Consider the following 15,222-nt stretch of genomic DNA (forward strand, 5'->3'; position numbering starts at 1 on the left):
TATATGTTTTTCTTTGGAGTGTTGTTTTTTTTTTTTTTTTTTGTGCAGTATGCGGGCCTCTCACCACTGTGGCCTCTCCCGTTGTGGAGCACAGGCTCCGGACGCGCAGGCTCAGCAGCCATGGCTCACGGGCCCAGCCGTTCCACGGCATGTGGGATCCTCCCACACCGGGGCACGAACCCGTGTCCCCTGCATCGGCAGTGGACTCTCAACCACTGCACCACCAGGGAAGCCCTGGAGTGGTTTTATATTTACTTCTTGCTGTCACTGAGGTATAAAAAAATGGGAACAAGTTTATATATATATATTTTTTTGGCTTGGAGTTGCTGTACTACATAGATAGTATAAATTCAGATCCCACATTTGCCTGTAGCAAGACAGGGGTTCTATTTCTCAGAGTTGACTTTTATTTTTCTCCCGTCCACTATCCATGGAGATAGAAAACTTCTTTGCTGCTTTTTTAGGGCAGAGTTTTTCTTATCTGCATTTTTTTAAAAATTTTATTTGTTTTTGGCTGCGTTGGGTCTTCATTGCTGCGCGTGGGTTTCTCTCTAGTGCAGAGAGCGGGGGCTACTCTTCGTTGTGGTGCGCGGGCTTCTCATTGCAGTGGCTTCTCTTGTTGCGGAGCACGGGCTCTAGGCACATGGGCTTCAGTAGGTGTGGCTCTCAGACTCTAGAGTGCAGGCTCAGTAGTTGTGGCGCAGGCGCACAGGCTTAGTTGCCCCACGGCATGTGGAATCTTCCCAGACCAGGGCTCGAACCCATGTCCCCTGTGTTGGCAGGCGGATTCTCAACCACTGCGCCACCAGGGAAGCCCTCTTATCTGCATTTTATGGACAGAACAGTCCTTCAGCACTCTGAGCCATAGGAAGGTAGCTCAGTTCCCCTCACTGCAATCTGCAGAAACCACGTCTCCTGGTCTTCCGTGGACTATGCCAGCATCATTGTCCATTTATTGCCCAGCTTTGAATTCCTTTTGCTTTTATGGCACCAGAAGATTTCTTTATTTACAGGTCTTGGTTGTGTATGAACCTGTTTTGTTTTGTTTTTTTAAATTTAGCATTTCTCCTTTGTTTTATAACAGGGCATGGGCCTATCCACTCTAGCTCAATCTGAAGTTGATAGTAACTTTAATAGTTTTTTTTTGTTTTTTTTTAACCATGAGGGAATTTAAATTTTAAATATTGTATTAAATTATTTTATTATGGGGTAAATAGAAAGCTATCAGAATAATATGTTGTAAACTTCTAATGTGTCTGTTGCCATGTGGAAGTGTTAGCTAAGTGCTATGTCTTTCCCATGTGATTTTTTTCTACTGTTTTCTTTTAATTGTAATATATACTTTGGATAGTGCATTTCCTGACTCATCCGAATAAAGAAGATCAAAGGGACAACGAACAGATTTCAGTAACGGAAACTCATCCTAGTCAGAAAACCTGTGTGTTTCCTTCTGCCGATTCAGCTGTCAGCCTTTCCAGTGACCAGAATTTGACTTCTCCTGGTATCGTTCTTAACTTTTTTCATTTACTCTTATTTTCCAATACTCGTACTGAAGAGTGCTTACTAGGAATATAGTTGTGAAGGATTCGTGAAGCCGTTTTGCAATACTTATAAGTTTCGGGGAAGGGATGTTAAAAATTGTGCTATTCACATGAAGAGCTACGTCATCTTGTCACCTTCATAAGATACACTGCAAACGTGTCATATCTCTGTGTAACTTATTAATGTTAAATACATAGCAACTGAAGTATTATACCATTATACTGGTATATTATACTATAACACTATAATATTTGAGTTTTATAAAAATTAAGAAATTCCAACTCTGTCAATTATGAGAGTTTTGATTTGGAAACAATAATAATAGCTGTAATTTATTGAGCCTCTGCCATGTGCCAGACATTGTTGTTTTACATGCATTGACCCTAGTGTAAGCCTGACCTGTGATGTAGCTACCATTATTATCCCCATTTTACAGTTGAGGATACTGAGCCTTAGACAAGTTCAGTGCCACCGTTCATTCCATTTCATTTGGAGCTGGCAATTCAAAATGCTATCCCTTGGTCCTGACAAATACTTTGTGTCATATAAATAGCAGGGCATACTAGGGACTTCCCTGGTGGCACAGTGGGTAAATAGAGGACATACTAAATATCACAGTTGGACCACTAACAGTGGCTTTAAATATTTTTTTTGCCCTCAGATATTTATGGTCAATAATGATGATTCTACTGAATGTTTACAGTATGTTTTATTACCATTATTAACTTAATATAATCAGTTAAGAAATGCTATTTTTAAATGACATTGCTGTTATTTAAACAAAAGCTATTAAGAAGCTGGTTTAAACTTTGTAATTTTTTTCTCTAAGTTCTTTCTAGATTCTGTTTGTATTTCAGTCATCATCACATGGGTATAATCATTTTTACTTCATAGAGTTGTTGAGAAGATTAGGTACTATATAGAGAGCAGTTAGCTGAGAATCTGTTTGATTCCTATAGGTACTTGGTTACCAGTATCTTTCCTCTTCCCTCTTATGGGTGGGGAGAGAATTGAGAAATGAGGTTAAAGAGGCTTTAGTGGGTTCTAGCTGTATCTGAGAAGTCTAAACTCCATTTTGTACTTGGGAATCATTGGTAAATTCTGAGCAGTGGAGGTTAGGAAGAGGACCAGGGTGGAGGCCTAGGTCGGTTAGTGAGCTGTTAGATTAACCTGACCTGTGCAGTGGTGAGGGCCTGGGCAGTGCTGTGGGAAAGGAGAAGCAACAAGAGACATTCTGAATAGGCAGCTGATGATACTCACTGACTAAGTGGTTGGAAAGGAAGGAGAACGTGAATGGCTGGTTAGCATTGTCAAACTAAGAGCAAGGATATCACCAGGTCTTAACGTCAAACTCTAGAGCACTTTCGGACCACATGTAGCATTTAAGGTGATGCAGGGCCATGTCATATTTAGGATTTAGTTTTTGATAAGGAAGTAGAGCTTGCTGAGAGCTTAAAAAACAGATGTAAAAGCCTTTTGCCTAATTGTATAGTTAAGACTTAGAGAGTGTATGTTTTCTGCAAGAAAGATGGAAAAAGGAGAAAAGCTGAGGACCAACCTGTGAAATGCCACCCATTAGAGAGCAAGGGGAGCCCCCACCTCCAGAGAGGGAAATGGATGAGCGGACTCTGGTAAAGGGATTTTCAAGAAAAAGTGAGTGGCTAACAGTTTCACAAGCCGCCAGAAAGTCAAGAACGAAGACTGAGTTTTTTTTAAGGACTTGAGGACTTTCAGTGTAATATCAAGGGTAGAAGGTTAGGGACGAAGACAGGCTCAAGAAGCTGTTAAGTATAGGCAACTTAAGAATTCTGACAGTAAAAGGAAATGAGAAAAATGAAGATAGAAATGAGATAAATGAAATGAAGTCAAAGATCATTTCGAGTTGGGGATAAATATAAACTCTTATGTTTAAAGGCAGAAGAAAAGGAAGTACTAGGAAAAGAGAAACTGAGAGTACCAGGTTAAGGCGATGATTCATTCAGGATTGTAATAGCTTCTTAAACTCTAAGGCCAGAGGAGAAAACAAGGAGAAGTGTCAGTAAATGTCATAACACATGTCAAGGTGGATAAATAAAAATGTTTTTTCTCTAGTATTCAATGTTTAATTATAAATTAAAAAAGAAACCTAATTAGTATTTTTTTAGAAGTGCAGAATTTAGATGCCCTAATGGGTGTTTTCTTCTCCAAGGTTGACTTCTTGGAAAGATGTACAGTCATTCCTTTACTTCTAGTGCACACAAATAGCTCAAATTTACTCTTTTGAAATTGACTTCCACTTCTTAGCAAATTCTTCTGAGTGTTCTTGTCAGTGCCAAATAATTTAGTCACTGAGAATGGATTTAATTTTTGTTAACAGCCATAAGTTATTCAGAGGTGTGTCTGATAAGTGAATTAAATGATCAGGCTGAGTGTCACTGTTTGGAATTTTTTAAAAAAAGGAATCGTCACTATCAAGGAATGAAGCTGATCCATTGTGTCTAGTAAATTGTGAAGCCTGTCCCAAAGAAAAAGTTCCAAAAATGCTTTGAAAATGAAGTAAGGATAGAATCTTCCTATGTAACTACTTTTAAAAGTAGTTATTTGAATATAACACTTCTCTGCCTTCTGATGAAAGGAATGTTTCATTTCTTAGTCAGATCTTTTATATCTCATTAGCCTATATGTACACCATTATCGAAGAACTCGCAAATGACCAGACTCTGAGAGCAAAGATAATGTAAAATTCTTGATTTGAGGATTAACAAACAAAACAACATGTGCTTAAGAAAGCAAAATTGTTTTAATATTAAAAACATGTGAGCATGGATGATATAATAAAGGACATGATGAACATGGGCCTTAAACCAAAAAAAAAAAAAAAGTGGATGTTCTAAGTCTTAGAGGCAGGGTGGATTTATCTTAGGATAAGAAAATCTTAACAAGGAAGTGTTTTTAAAAACGTCAGGACACTTTTCCCTGTATTAACTAAATTCTCTTTGAGGGTTAAACATACAGAAAATTGAGTGTTTTGCTTTAAAGTGTTTTGCTTTAAAGTGTTTTGCTTTAAAGTGTTTTGCTTTAAAGACGTGTTGTTAATATTGGACAAGGTTTAAAAATTATTCTTTGGGGCATATTCTTCCAAGTAAAGGCTCTTGGAGTTAAATTAGATATTTTCCCAAAAGTATTCCTTTTAGATCATCAGAAGTTTTTGTTTTTTGTTTTTTTAGTAAATCTCACTCCAGTATTCTAAACTGTGTATGAAGCAAAGAAAGACTGTACCTCCTAAAATGTATTATTCAGAGTACTCTGGATAGAAAAGTAATAATCTTAAAATGTGGACAATATTCACTACCAAATGGAGGTTTAAAAATATTTCAGTTTCTGTATATATAATTTCTAGATCAGCTTAATAATCGAAAATAGAAAAAGTAACTGACCTGAAATTTTTATTAATAGTAATGTGTTTTTTTTAAGGTGTGAATAACAGTGATGAATTATTTGAGAGGTAAATATCTTAAGAATTAATTCACAGTTTTACTTAAAGTTAGGTATAAATTATGTGTTCTGGAAATTTTGTTGTTCATATGTATGTAAACTTCTACACTACATATTTTTTGTGGATTAAAGGAATGTAATTCCCATTGGGAATGGGGTGTTTTAAGATAGCAGTCCCCAACCTTTTTGGCACCAGGGACCGGTTTCTTGGAAGACAGTTTTTCCACAGACGTCAGGGCTGGGGGATGAGTATTGTTCAGGTAGTAATGCGAGCAGTGGGAAGCGGCAGATGAAGTTCTCGCTCACCCACCGTGCTCACCTCCTGCTGTGTGGCCCTGTTCCTAACAGGCCACGGACCAGTAGCGGGGTAGTGGTCCACAGCCCCGGGGTGGGGCCTCCTGTTTTAAGAAACTGAGGATTGTTGTATTGTATCCCTTACTGTTCAGCATAGGTAATTAGAATACAGTAGCTTACATTTGCTACATTTTCTTTTACTACGTATGTGTTAAACTTCAATAGGCAGGACAGGTGGTTGTCCTAGTTGTCCCAGTTGTCCCCTATGCCTTACGTTTGCTCCTTTGAGAGTGCATGTGAAGTTATCAATTATTGATGATTAGGCTTTTCCACCGAGGATTACTGGAATTAAAGCAATAGAAGGAAATTAGTTATATGTTTATCATTTTTTGTGTTCATTTATACTCTTGGAGAGCATAATTTTACATGTTCATTTTTGCTTAATGTAATTAAGTTGTAGATACTGATTTATATCTCTCATACTGCATTTGGGAATGAAGTGTTTCAGTAGATCCGCTCCAGATGAGTGAACTGACTGATATTGCAGACATTATCAATGACCTTATAACAAAAGATGGAGTTTCCAGTGAAGAGCTTGGCTTAACAGAACAACAGGCGAGGAGCATCTCCAGGTAATCATTGAATATTTCATTTTTAACCTGCTTAAAATGTTTATAGTTCAAGAATATTTAAATTGACCATATTTTATGTGATTTTATTTTTACCTCTTTATTGGCGTATAATTGCTTTACAATGTTGTGTTAGTTTCTGCTTTATAGCAAAGTGAATCACCTATATGTATACATATATCCCCATATCCCCTCCCTCTTGAGCTTCCCTCCCACCCTCCCTATCCCACCCCTCTAGGTGGTCACAAAGCACCGAGCTGATCTCCCTGTGCAGCTTCCGACTAGCTATCTGTTTTACATTTGGTAGTGTATATATGTCAGTGCTACTCTCTCACTTCATCCCAGCTTCTCCTTCCCAGACTGTGTCCTCAAGTCCATTCTCTACGTCTGCATCTTTATTCCGGCCCTGCCACTTGGTTCATCAGTACCGCTTTCTTAGATTCCATATATATGTGTTAGCATACGGTATTCGTTTTTTTTTTTTCTGACTTACTTCACTCCGTATGACAGGCTCTAGGTCCATCTACCTCACTACAGATAACTGTTTCATTCCTTTTTATGGCTGAGTAATATTCCATTGTATATATGTGCCACATCTTCTTTATCCATTTATCTGTCGATGGACACTTAGGTTGCTTCCATATCCTGGCTATTGTAAATAGAGCTGCAGTGAACATTGTGGTCCATGACTCTTTTTGAATTATGGTTCTCTCAGGGTATATGCCCAGTAGTGGGACTGCTGGGTCATAGGGTAGCTCTATTTTTAGTTTTTTAAGGAACCTCCATACTGTTCTCAGTGGTGGCTGTATGAATTTACATTCCCACTAACAGTGCAGGAGGGTTCCCTTTTCTCCACACCCTCTTCAGCATTTATTGTTTTAGATTTTTTGATGATAGCTATTCTGACCGGTGTGAGGTGATACCTCACTGTGGTTGTTTTGTTTTGTTTTGTTTTTTTGCAATACGCGGGCCTCGCACTGCTGTGGCCTCTCCCGTTGCGGAGCACAGGCTCCGGACGCGCAGGCTCAGCGGCCATAGCTCACGGGCCCAGCCGCTCCGCGGCATGTGGGATCCTCCCGGACCGGGGCACGAACCCGTGTCCGCTGCATCGGCAGGCGGACTCTCAACCACTGCGCCACCAGGGAAGCCCCTCACTGTGGTTTTGCTTTGCATTTCTCTAATGATTAGTGATGTTGAGAGCATCTTTTCATGTATTTGTTTGCCATCTGTACATTTTCTTTGGAGAAATGTCTATTTAGGTTCTCCGCCCATCTTTGGATTGGGTTGTTTTTTTTTAATATTGAGCTACATGAGCTGCTCTATGTTTTGGAGATTAATCCTTTGTCAGTTGATTAGTCTGCAAATATTTTCTCCCATTCTGAGGGTTGTCTTTTGGTCTTGTTTATGGTTTCCTTTGCTGTACAAAAGCTTTTAAGCTTCATTAGGTCCCATTTGTTTATTTTTGTTTTTATTTTCATTACTCTAGGAGGTGGGTCAATAAGGATCTTGCTGTGATTTATGTCCTAGAGTGTTCTGCCTATGTTTTCCTCTAAGAGTTTTACAGTGTCCGGCCTTACATTTAGGTCTTTAATCCATTTTGAGTTTATTTTTGTGTATGGTTTTAAGGAGTGTTCAAATTTCATTCTTTTACATGTAGCTGTCCAGTTTTCCCTGCACCACTTATTGAAAAGGCTGTCTTTTCTCCATGTGTATTCTTGCCTCCTTTGTCAAAGACAAGGTGACCATATGTGCATGGGTTTATCTCTGGGCTTTCTGTCCTGTTCCATTGATCTGTATTTTTTTTTGTGCCAGTACCATTTTGTCTTGATTACTGTAGCTTTGTAGTATAGTCTGAAGTCGGGAGCCTGATTCCTCCAGCTCCATTTTTCGTTCTCAAGATTGCTTTGGCTATTCGGGGTCTTTTGTGTTTCCATACAAATTGTAAAATTTCTTTTTCTAGCTCTGTGAAAAATGGCATTGGTAATTTGATAGGGATTGCATTGAACCTATAGATTGCTTTGGGCAGTATAGTCATTTTCACAACATTGATTCTTCCAATTCAGGAGCATGGTATATTTCTCCATCTGTTAATGTCATCTTTGATTTCTTTCATCAGTGTTTTATAGTTTTCTGAGTACAGGTCTTTTGCCTCCTTAGGTAGGTTTATTCCTAGGTATTTTATTCTTTTTGTTGCGATGGTAAATGGGATTGTTTCCTTAATTTCTCTTTCTGATCTTTCATTGTTAGTGTATAGGAATGCCAGAGGTTTCTGTGCATTAATGTTGTATCCTGCAACATTACCAAATTCATTGATTAGTTCCAGTAGTTTTCTGTTAGCGTCTTTAGGATTTTCTATGTATAGTATCATGTCATTTGCAAACAGTGACAGTTTTACTTCTTTTCCAGTTGTATTCCTTTTATTTCTTTTTCTTCTCTGATTACTGTGGCTAGGACTTCCAATAGTATGTTGAATAAGAGTGGCGAGAGTGGACATCCTTGTCTTCTTCCTGGTCTTAGAGGAAATGCTTTCAGTTTTTCACCATTGTGAATGATGTTTCCTGTGGGTTTATTGTATATAGCCTGTATTATGTTGAGTTAGGTTCCCCCAGTGCCACTTTCTGGAAAGTTTTTATCATACATGGGTGTTGAATTTTGTCAAAAGCTTTTCCTGCATCTATTGAGATGATCATATGGTTTTTATTCTTTAATTTGTTAATATGGTGTGTCACATTGATTTTTTTGCATATATTGCAGAGTCCTTACATCCCTGAGATAAATCCCACTTCTCATGGTGTATGATCTTTTCAATCTGTTGCTGGATTCTGTTTGCTAGTATTTTGTTGAGGATTTTTTGTGTCTATGTTCATCATTGATATTGGTCTCTAATTTTCTTTTTTTGTGATATCTTTGTCTGGTTTTGGTATCAGGGTGATGGTGGCCCTGTAGAACGAGTTTGGGAGTGTTCCTTCCTCTGCAGTTTTTTGGAAGAGTTTGAGAAGGATAGGTGTTAAAACTCTTTTCTAAATGTTTGATAGAATTCGCCTGTGAAGCCATCTCTTCCTGGACTTTTGTTTGTTGGAAGATTTTTAATTACAGTTTCAATTTCATTACCTGTGATTGGTCTGTTTATATTTTCTAATTCTTCCTGGTTCAATCTTGGAAAGTTATACCTTTCCAAGAATTTGTCCATTTCTTCCAGGTTGTCCATTCTGTTGGCATACAGTTGCTTGTAGTAGTCCCTTATGATCCTTTGCATTCCTTCAGTGTCAGTTGTAATCTCTCCTTTTTTGTTTCTAGTTTTATTGATTTGAGTTCTCTCCCTTTTTTTCTTGATGAGTCTGGCTAAAGGTTTATAAATTTTGTTTATCTTCTCTAAGAACCAAATTTTAGTTTTATTGATCTTTGCTATTGTTTTATTTTTTCTATTTCATTTATTTCTGCTCTGATATTTATGATTTCTTTCCTTCTACTAACTTTGGGTTTTCTTTGTTCTTCTTTTTCTAGTTCCTTTAGGTGTAAGGTTAGATTGTTTATTTGAGGTTTTTCTTGTTTCTTGAGGTGAGCTTGAATCGCTATAAACTTCCCTCTTAGAACTGCTTTTGCTGCATCCATAGGTTTTGGATCATTGTGTTTTCGTTGTCATTTGTTTCTAGGTATTTTTTTGATTTCTTCAGTGATCTCTTGGTTATTTAGCAGTGCAGTGTTTAGCCTCCATGTATTTTTGTTTTTTATAGTTTGTTTTTCCTGTATTTGAATTCTAATAGATTTCTAATTTTCTGATTTTTTAAGAAATGAATTCAAAGCTTAAAATAGATTTTTTTCTTTGTAAATACATTTTGTGGTATGTATGTCATTCCTCCCCCTCCTCCAATATATAGACTGGTTTATTTAACTAATACAGCACATCTATATCCTTTGAGTTTTCCCAAGGTCTCATCACCCTGAGTACAACATAGATTTAATCCTATTTCTTCTTAGAAGCATTAATGATTTATTTCACAGTACTTTACCCTAAATATGAACCCTTAGAATACATTTTAAATAGCTTTTCCTTGGAACATTAGGTTAAAATGTTTTTTTCTTGTAGCCTTTCCTGGGCCCAGAACTCATTCCTGATAGAATAAAGGCTGCCTCTTCTAGTAATGCTTCTTTGGGATACATATGCCTTTTGGCTTATTGATTCATTGGGGGCTGGTTCGGTAGGGTACCCTCTGCCTGGCATGTACAAAGAGTCCAGTCTCTCAGAAGGAAATCAGGTGTTCAGTATCAGCCACATCGTCTGTATGCGTGACCCATCTTCCAGTTAGGATGGTGTCTTCTTCACATACTTGGTGATGAGTCTGCCCCAAATCCCCGTCTACGACACCTGTTTTTTTGGGCCACTCTCAGTACTCTTTGTGTAGAAGCCAAGATGGGATTAGATGTACAAAAGATTTACTGAGAGAAATGCCTGTGAAGGGAAACATCAGAAGTGGGGCAAGGCATCAGACCCCAATGCAGTTCTGACCCCTGCCAGTGAAGGAGAGAGGGTTGGGTAAGCAATCCCAGAGTATAGTGTAGCTCTAAGCGTGTTACAGCTGGGTCAGTGGTGAGACATCCTGCCAAAATCGCCCATCAGAGGAGTCCTGTCTCTGTAGATCGGGGCCAGCCACAACATCCCTGCCACGCTCGGTTGTTAGCTCGGGTTGGCCCTTAGGAGGTGCGGCCTGGGCACGAACATGAGGCCACATCCAGAGAAGCATCAGTTTAGAAGTCACCTCTGTAGTATAAGTTTTGGAAGTGATTGCGATAGTCCAGAAATAGGTTATAAGTGAAGAAATCCAAACCAGAACCTTTAAAGACATTAATATCTCATGGTGAGCAGAGAAGAAAGGCACCAGTTTAAGAGGCTGCATCGTGTTTTGAGAGTTAGAGAAAGACCCAGGTAAGAGAGAGTTTAAAGCAGGAAGGAGAAGCCAGTTGTACCAAATTTATAGAGAAGTGCAGTAAGATGAAGACTGAAGAGGCTGTCAGTGACCTGAGATCATTGTCAGTGGATTTCATGGGACAGGTTGTATAGCAAGTTGATTAGACATCATGAGTGTATGACTCTTCAAGATGGGGCAGAATCCGTCCAAAGAAACAGTAGTTGTGATACTTTTTATCTCCATAACAAATTTAACATCAAGTTATGCCCTGCTGGTTAAATTTCTTAGGATTCAGCATTCCTCTGGTAGACGTCCACAAAGAACTGAGAAGGAGAGAAAAGAGATTCAAGTCTGGATGAAAAGAAAACGAAAAGAAAGAATGGCAGAGTACTTAAATCAGCTAGCAGAAAAGAGAGGGCAAGAACATCGTCCTTTCTGCCCCAGGAGCAACCCAGTAAGTCTGCAGTATCAAGGGTAATGGAATTATCACAGAATATGTGTAATTGTTTTCCTGGCAAGTATTCAAGAAAAGGATTAACATAATTTGGATGCATTTTTTTGTTTGATAGAAAAGTCAGCATTTTACTTAAGTCTGGAAAAGTTAAGAAATTACCTTAACAAAATGTAGCAGGGAATTCTACAAACCATGTTCTATTGAACTATCTTAGATTATTTTTTCTCCCTGAGGCTAATTATGGCTCTAGCATTTTATTTTATTTTTAATTAATTAATTAATTTATTTATTTGGCTGCGCCAGGTCTTAGTGGTGGCGTGCGGGCACTTAGTTGCTGCGTGTGGAATAGTGTTCCCTGAGCAGGGATTGAACCCAGCCTCCCTGCATTGAGAGCACAGAGTCTTAACCACTGGACAGCCAGGGAAGTCCCGTGGCTCTAGCATTTTAACCAAATGAAGAGGTCGAGGGGTTGGGTGACCAGTTGGAGTCACTCCCTTAATTTTCAGTGAAAGTCAGTGGCAGTTGAACAACTGTGTGTGTAGTAAAGCTATTTTAAAAATCAATTTTCTCTCCATAAGTTATCTACAAAAAAATCTATTAAAGTATGGTCCAGTTATGAACCAACAGAACAGTGGCACTTCTGTGTGTGTGCTTCAACTGTCCGTTAAACTGTCAACATTCGTTTCCTGAGCCCTGACTATGGACATCACCATGGCCAGGTCAAAAGTGTTTTTCTTCAGAAGGTGAAACAAAGCAGTGTTCCTTTGATGATTACATAACTGTGAAACTCACATTTAGATTACACTTGGATTATAGTTTATCTTTCACTTTGTCATCTGAAATAAAATATAATAGCACTTCATCTTTTTTCAGCATCATGAGGGGAACATATTCTGTAAGTGAATTTTCCAGATAAGGTTGTCACATTTCAGCACCAAATGGTGCAAAAGTAGGTGAACTATTATTTAAAGAGTGTAATTTACTTACCTGTGTCTGGAGAGAGCATGCAGATGTTAGATGACATTTTGTTGATAGCTCTGGGGACATGGTAATGACCTTCAGGGCTACTTGAAGACTGGAATCTTACAGTGTGTGTGTATATATGTGCTCTTCTACCCCACGGAGGATGAGTTTGAATATCACCCTCCCTGTCAGCCAAGCAGATTCCCCAGATGGTTAGAATTGTATCCAAATTTAGAATAAATGAACTCTGAGGGCACTGGGACTGTTTTGTTCATAGACTTTGTGACATCTCCTTCAGTATTGCAGATAATTGTTTATTTTTAGCTTCTGTTTGGGTAAAGGTATGGAACTAGTGAGGGGTTAATGTAATTAAAATTTTCGTTTTCATTTTTATCAGAAATCAATAAGACCTTAAATTTATTGTTGACTACTGTATAGGACCTTGAGAAAGTGAATCCACTTCTGTGTGTACGTTTTTATATACACAATTGTATGTGAAAGGACTTACCCTCATTAGTGATTCAACAGTAACTCCTAATGTTCTGGAATAAGACATACATAGCTGATGTTGGCCAGTTTACCCCATGGTGCATAAGTTTTGATGAGTTTACAAGTCACAATGAACCCACTACAGTAGGTTTCTGGTAAACATTTTAAAACATTAAAGTGATGGTTTTAAATGTCTGACTCATTTCTGCTTTTATCAGCCAAGCTCTTGGTGAGATTAATCATAAGACAGAGTACAGAGTACAAAGTATGGGTGTCTCCATTGTTAAAATGTTCCTATTTTCCATTTTAAATGCAGCTGATAAGGATTTCTCCTTTTGAGAAAATACATTAGTTTACTAAAATAGACTTTGCATTCCATTTATTAAATTGGATTTTATTTTAATTACATGATGCTTTAATTTAACATTTTCATATTTTGTGCTGGGGTAGGAAGCTTCATCAAATATGACAGTGTTTTGTACTATTTACTAAATAACAAAATTATGTTTTAACTTCCTATTAAAATATATTAGTGGAATTTTCATGTTTTCCAAGGGTCATAATGGTTTAATTATTTGAATTGAACAGTATTGAACTAACTGGTTATTTCTTGTGCAGTTTTACATGACTTCAAGGGAAATCAGGCTGAGACAAAAGATGAAGCACGAAAAAGACAGGTGATTTTGGTGGTTGCACCCTGATCATTCTCTCTCTTGCTTCCTCACTCAAGGCCGTAGATAATGCCTTAGGGATTCTGGTTTGCATAGTAGTCCCTTTTTTGTTGATAAACAGAAAATTATGGGAGCTAACTGCAAGGAAAATAATTAGACTCCAATAGCCTTTTTCGGAATTTGCTTTCAAATATTATTTATTCCATTCAATTTTTTTTTTTTTTTTTTTTTTTTTTTGCGGTACGCGGGCCTCTCACTGTCGTGGCCTCTCCCGTTGTGGAGCACAGGCTCCAGACGCGCAGGCTCAGCGGCCATGGCTCACGGGCCCAGCCGCTCCGCGGCATGTGGGATCCTCCCGGACCGGGGCACAAACCCGCGTCCCCTGCATCGGCAGGCGGACTCTCAACCACTGCGCCACCAGGGAAGCCCTCCATTCAATTTTTATACCTTATTTTTGCTATTCCCCTCCCTCTTCCAATCCAGATGTGTATGTGCATTTTGAAAATACCCCAAAGGTCATAACTACAGATGCCTTTAATAATACCTCCTAATGGTTTTCAGAAATCTGAAATTTGAATTTGTATTGAAATGCATGGAAGAAAATAAATGCTAGGTGGTCTTTGGACACTATGTTCCCTCTAGAAATATGAACTGAAAGTGACTCTTTTACTAAATGTTGTTTAATTCTTTCTCTAAAGATTGCTACTCTCTGACCACTATAGTCGTCGAATCTCACAAGCATACAGTCTGATGAATGAACTGTTATCTGAATCGGTACAGCTTCCAGCAACTGCACAGAAACCATTGCCTAACAAACCCAGACCTGCTCAAATTCCCAGAAGGCAACGCTCCCTTTCTCCAAGAGGGTAAGACAAGGTTTGGCACGTCATTTGGCAAGATAATGTCAAGCGTGATAAGTGTGAAGTTTAGTGGACTTGTTCTGAGTTATGATAATAAAGTGAAGGGGAAAATGGTGCCGTAATTATGAGGTCTTCATTAGTTTTAATCACCAAGGAAAAAGACAAAAATGTCATTAAATGTCTAATTAAGATATAACAAAGCACTTCTGTATGCCTAATACAATTTTTATATCCATTCAATCCTGTTTTCTTCTTTTCTGTAGTGTTTGTTAATAATTCCTTCTGTAATTTGCCTCCTAACTGCTCCCCTGTTTCTCTGCTTGGCTCCATTCTTGTAGAAACAGATAGTCATCACCAGCTTACCACTTCTTCCTCTTCTTCCCACCCAGTTATTGCTGATTCAATTGTAGATACTGTTACATGTTTCTTCTTAAATTAATGACCTGCATTAGGTTTGGATATTAGTTCATTAGGCAAGGATTAATCAAACATAGATACTAAAGAAAAGTACCCAAGTGTAAAGTTTCTTATATATGGCAAACAAACACAAAATTATATTTGTTAATGACCCATAAGGAGGAAATGAATTGACAGTATAGTGTTGTTAAAAATTACCACCTTTGGCAAAATAATTGATTAGGATTGTAAACATAATCACGTAACTTAAGAGCCTAGAGGAAATGCTACCCGACACAAAGCTAGACGTAGTCAAATTACTTGTGTGTGTGTGATTTGGGGTATAATCAAAAGAGCAGAGACTCCCCTTGAATATTTCCTAGAATAATGCATGGTATTTAATACATAAATAACTGCCAAATGTATAGAGCATTTGAAATGGATAGAGAGATAAAAACAATTTCTTTGGAAAAAAATGAGTAAAGTTTGAGATATGAGGAGAATTATACACTGAATGCATCACTGAGGTACAAAATGAATGTA

At 38.1% G+C, this 15,222-nt stretch overlaps 1 protein-coding gene across 9 annotated transcripts in view; it reads left to right on the plus strand.

Annotated features, from left to right (window-relative positions):
* CPLANE1 (ciliogenesis and planar polarity effector complex subunit 1) overlaps positions 1 to 15,222 on the plus strand; it is a 129,325-nt gene that overhangs the window by 91,416 nt on the left and 22,687 nt on the right. For 8 of the 9 annotated variants that reach the window (XM_082835810.1, XM_082835814.1, XM_082835813.1 and 5 more), the window contains 6 exons: positions 1,352 to 1,501; positions 4,996 to 5,026; positions 5,811 to 5,942; positions 11,135 to 11,300; positions 13,371 to 13,429; positions 14,122 to 14,289. In XM_082835810.1, the coding sequence (XP_082691936.1) occupies positions 1,352 to 1,501; positions 4,996 to 5,026; positions 5,811 to 5,942; positions 11,135 to 11,300; positions 13,371 to 13,429; positions 14,122 to 14,289 (706 nt within the window). Of the gene's footprint in view, positions 1 to 1,351; positions 1,502 to 4,995; positions 5,027 to 5,810; positions 5,943 to 11,134; positions 11,301 to 13,370; positions 13,430 to 14,121; positions 14,300 to 15,222 lie in introns of all 9 variants that reach the window. The other variant, XM_082835817.1, reaches the window with a different exon arrangement.

The sequence above is a fragment of the Leucopleurus acutus genome (assembly GCF_964270905.1).
Source record: "Leucopleurus acutus genome assembly, chromosome: 3".
In the NCBI taxonomy this organism is placed as follows: domain Eukaryota; kingdom Metazoa; phylum Chordata; class Mammalia; order Artiodactyla; family Delphinidae; genus Leucopleurus; species Leucopleurus acutus.